Raw genomic sequence first — 5,092 nt, 5'->3', positions numbered from 1 at the left:
AGACAGCTTCAGATTTTAGCTTTGTACACACACACACACACACACACACACACACCTTAGGGTTAACCTGTCCCCCTTATTTTCAGGCTTGACTTGTTTTTTCACCTCCCTCTTCTGGAGGGCCATAATCTGAGTCTTCTAGTGGCTTGTTTGCTGACCAGATGTATTTATTATTTGCGGGTTCTTTGTGCTGCTACTTATGGGTAGTTTCCTCCTTCCCCCATCAGCTAGGTAATTTGAATTTACACAGAGGCTTTCTTGGCTTGCCTTTGGATTCAAAGCTATTAGCAGTTCAGAGACTGTCTTAAAAAGGACACATTCCACTTTCACCAGAGTTCTGATTACTTTTTACTTTCATCTCCTGCTCCAAAACACACAGACATCTGAAAAAGAAAGCACAATCTATTGTGGCTCCTTTTGGAGCCCTAATAAGATTTTAATTAAGTACCATGTTTTGTTTGCTTTTCTTTTACCCCCTTTCCAATATACACTGCAGACATCCTGGGAAATAGTTTAACCTCCATAACATTATATTAGCCATATTAATTTTACACAAGGTGTAACTGCCTCCCCCGTGCCCACAGAGTTTTCATGCACCCCCACCAAAGCGACAATCTGATCCCCCAGAGCCACCCCAAGGCTCAATGTTTCCATCATTGCTCCCCTTTTCCTTTTCTTTTTCCTGTGCACACACACAGCCAAATGATTTCCAGATTTCTAAGTATATTATGTCAACACAGATACCTCCATCAACCAAATTTAAAATCTCTCCAAAAATCAAAATCCGTCCTGGTGGCTTTCCCCTCCTACTTCAAACTATTTTGTCACTAGGAACAGCATTTATCCTTTAGAAGAAAGATAAAGTCTTATCCTGATATTTTGGGGACTACATTGTATTTTTTGTCAACATGGATTTGCTCAGTTGTTTCAATATTGTGATCAAAGAACTAGCAGCATCTTTTGCAAATCTTCACCTCCTTCAAGAAAGTATCTTCCACTGTAGAATCCTTCTCAGGGCAACCTTCACTTCCTTGTTCCTCAGGCTGTAGATCAAGGGGTTCAGCATGGGGATCACCAATGTGTAGAACACAGAAGCCCACTTTTCCTGGTCCATTGAATAGCTGGAACTGGGTCTCAGATACATGAAGACTGTGGTTCCATAGAAGATGGTAACCGCCATCAGGTGGGAAGCACAAGTGGAGAATGCTTTGAGTTTCCCTTCGCCAGAGCGGATCTTCAGAATGGTGGAAACAATGAAACTATAGGAAACAAGAATTTCCACTGACGTGAATATGCCCAGAAACATAGCACATATAGAGAGCACCATTGCACTGATGTGAGTGTTGGAGCAGGAGAGCGCTAGAAGTGGGGGGATGTCACAGAAGAAATGATTGATGACATTGGAGCTGCAGAAGGATAATCTAAATGTAGAAATTGTTTGTATCATAGCATTCACATAGCCAATGAGATAAGAGCTGGCCACCAGCTGGGCACACACTCTCGGGGACATGAGGCCTATGTAGAGCAGTGGGTTACAGATGGCCACGTAACGGTCATATGCCATCATGGCCAGCAGGAGGCACTCTGTGCTTCCAGAGAGGACAAAGAAAAACATCTGTGCAGCACAGCTGGGGTAGGAAATGTGGTTTTTCTCTGCTAAGAAATTCACCAGCATTTTAGGAGTGATGGCTGAGGAATAACTTAGATCTAGAAAAGACAAGTGGCTGAGGAAAAAGTACATGGGAGTGTGGAGTCGGGGGCTGATCTTGATTAACACAATCATCCCAAGATTCCCCACCAGGATAACAAGATACATTGCTAAAAACACCGCAAAGCACAGAGCCTTCATCTGTGGACTGTCTGTTAACCCTGAGAGGATGAACTCAGTCACCATGGTGTGATTTTCCTTCTCCATGTCCAGAGCACACATGCATGATCTGCTGATATAAAGGAGGAATCAGATGAGTAGAACCAAACTGAAAGGCAAATTCATAAGAAACACACAATTGGCTACCCTTGGATTACCACATTTCGGCAGCAGAATACCTTTTGCAACCACTGCTTCCAGTCCTCCTGCTTCCTGGTTTCCTCAATATTTTGCTCCCTATTGCCCTCCCCACTGCCTCCCTCTGACCCTATCTCTTCCAGATCCCCAGGAATCCTGCTCCATGAGACCCCACTGCTATCCCACCTATTGCCTCTAGCCCTACCGGTTCTCTCCATCCCTTGGAGCACCTGCTCTCTAAACCCCCTCTGCTCTTCCAGCCACTGTCTCCAGCCTTGGGACCCCCATAGCATCTGTTCCCCGAACCCACCCTTCTCCTGCTCCCACTGCTCTCAGCTCCCCTCCCCTGCCCTGCTGGGTGACCTGATCAGCTCCCCTCATAATATCCTTCCCCTTCCTCACAGTGCCCCTGCTACTAATTCCAATGTATAATTACTAATTTAATAAGTTTGCCCAGGAAAATGAACATTATAAGCATATGTCAGGAAACAGAAAAATATTGTAGCGCTGATGTTGTCATTTACATTTTAAATGGATAATGTGTAAGTGCTGTTCTTGTGATGTACTGCAATAGGAACTGTTTTAAGAAAAAAGAATTAATGGCTGCTGTGTGTGTATTAGTATATCCCTTCTGCTCAGTGATGTTGGCAGCAGCAAGGGCTGGGTTCAATATCTAGGGGTTCTTCTTAACTTAAAAAACAGAACTGGCTCAAGCCCCTATCCAGAAATCTGGTAAAACTAGCCACCACCCATGGCACTTCTAAGAAGCCATACTTCCTCATGGAGTCTATGTGTAACAAAATAAATTTTTTATGAAAAGGGAGAGGAAATGCAGCGTTAATTTGGGAACCATTAATTTGCAAACCATAAGTAAACACCCACTCCACAGTACCTTGAGCAGTAGTCCTTTGCCTCAGTGGTGTGAAAATCTAGCAGGCTAATGTCCACTCCCCTTTCCCTCCGCTGCACCCCACTCACAGTTGACCAAAGTCAGCAAAGTCACAGAGTTCAGGGGCATGTTCATGTGGGTTCACCTCCCACCCTTGAAGTGGGGGCTGAGCAATGCCTTTGCTCTAGCCACTGCTCACCACTGCTGCTTCTAGCCACTGTCACTGCCACTGCCTCTCACTGCAATGCTGTCTTCTGAGGGTCCACCACTCAGCCCAGTTTTTAGTGATTTCACTGAGTAGTAGGGAATCTCACTGCTGCTGTGTCTTCTGCATTATCTTTCACTGCACAACTATTCACATACCAAGTCTAAAGTTCAGCCCCCTAGCCCTGCTCATCAGTGATCTAGGCTCTAGTGATCACTGAACAGAAACAAGGACTTTCACTTGAGTCTGATAATCTCCACCTTTAAACACTGGAGCAGGAGATTCAAATGGTATCTAGTACTCTTTAAAGAGAGCCCCCACCAACAAATAAGAACATGTGTCTTCACTCTCTCTGACTTCTACTTGAATTTAGCATGATGATGACTCCCTGCTTAGCTAGCAATGTTTAATTTAGGATGACTCCCCCTATTTGGGCATTGTGAGTAAAGTTCTGCTACCCTTCACTCATACAATAAGAATAATAACATGCAATTAACCCTGCATTCAAGAGTAAAGTGAATTTTAACCCAAAACAGCCAAAATTGATCCTTTTGGCAAAGCAGGTCTGCCTGTCAGGGGAGAGCTCCTTCAGACCTGGCTTACAATTTCAATGTCTATGTATTGTGCTACCTTTTAATTTTTCATAAAAAAAAATCACACTCTGTTTAGATACATAATCATAGAGTCAAGGCTGCTTCTCATTAAAACAAGCATGTGTCTTGTAGAATAACAGCTCTTTAGCTTCACTAAGTAGATATTGTAGCAAGCTGTTCATAATTCATCTCTCTAACAGATGTCAGTATCTTGCCTGAGTGCTCCACAGAACCAGTTATCTCATAACTCGGCATTTAAATAATCCCCCTTCCTCAATTTTGTTAATTTTCTCTGTCTGTAGTCTGGTTTCTTTAAATACCCCTTCATTTTTTTAAAAATTACAATCCGTTTGCTCTGAAACAATTCTAGAATATGCTCACCTTATTCAGTAGTCAGCAAAATAAACTAAAGAAACAAAGCTAAATTTACTTCTGGTGGGTAATCCACTGAACATAAGGCATTTATATCGTGGATGAATTTTTCCAAGGATGTTACTAACAATTTGTGGGTGTGTAGTTTCCAGTCTGGAGAGTGAAAGGGATTGGCTACCCTAAAATGTGAAAATAAATGAAAGAGACTGTTCAGGTCTCCATGCTGATAACCCTGATTTCCCCTTTTTTCTGGTGTCTTCACTGGACTGGGTATTCTTTTGTGCTGTCTAGCTCTACAGCTTAATCTGGATTTGTCTTTAACCCAAGATGCTGATAAAAACAAGATTGTCCTGGCTGATTGGTGTTTATGTTTATTAAGGAGCAGGTCTTTGGGACAAGATTCATGGAGGTGTCCCTTGTCCCCAGAGCACCTGATCCTCCAGGAGGTACATGAACCTAAGCAATTAGAGAGCATCTTTGAGGTGGGATGAGAATTGTACCAGTGGCTGTGAAATAGTCTCAGACTGATTTGGTGACACCCTTGGAAGGCCAAAATTGTTTAAATGATTTTGCATGTCTTGATTTTTTGGTTGCCCAACTTGAAACACCTCCAAGGGGCCTGAATGTGAGAAAGTGTTGAGCTCTCACCCTTGGGAAATCAGCATCCTTTAATGAAAATTGAGTTGAGCAATAAAAAAATGGAGACATCCAGAATAACTAGTCAGTGTTGAAAATAGTGACCTGTTTGAAACCATTTGTTGGTCTATGTGAAATGAATATAGTCTCAGCCATATTCCGTGGAACAGGTACCTACACCACAATTTTCCTCTAGGTGGCAGCAGAGATGCCAAAGAGTGACTGGGTCAAGAATCTTGACCCTAGAGGTGGTTCCTCCAGATGAAAGAACAGCAATGGGAACAGTTTGTGTTCTGATGCCAGATTCAGAGTATTTATTATTTAATGCCATGCTGGATTTTCCTTTCCTCACATGGACTTTTGCTCCCAGTGGAAGTTTCTGGGTGTTGGTG

General features: G+C 42.9%; 1 protein-coding gene across 1 annotated transcript; it reads right to left on the bottom strand.

The window, feature by feature from the left end:
* Positions 1-798: 798 nt before the first annotated feature.
* LOC112120283 (olfactory receptor 1019-like) lies at positions 799-3,113 on the bottom strand. Its single transcript, XM_026663051.1, has 2 exons — positions 3,094-3,113; positions 799-1,937 (listed from the first exon to the last, which is right to left on the bottom strand). Exon 2 carries the CDS (start codon positions 1,928-1,930, stop codon positions 980-982), a length of 951 nt encoding a protein of 316 aa, XP_026518836.1. The 5' UTR covers positions 1,931-1,937; positions 3,094-3,113; the 3' UTR covers positions 799-979.
* Between the last annotated feature and the right edge of the window lie 1,979 nt (positions 3,114-5,092).

The sequence above is a fragment of the Terrapene carolina genome, unplaced genomic scaffold (assembly GCF_002925995.2).
Source record: "Terrapene carolina triunguis isolate 2854851 unplaced genomic scaffold, T_m_triunguis-2.0 Scaffold32117, whole genome shotgun sequence".
Lineage (NCBI taxonomy): Eukaryota > Metazoa > Chordata > Testudines > Emydidae > Terrapene > Terrapene triunguis.
This window is presented reverse-complemented; position numbering and strand designations above follow the sequence as displayed.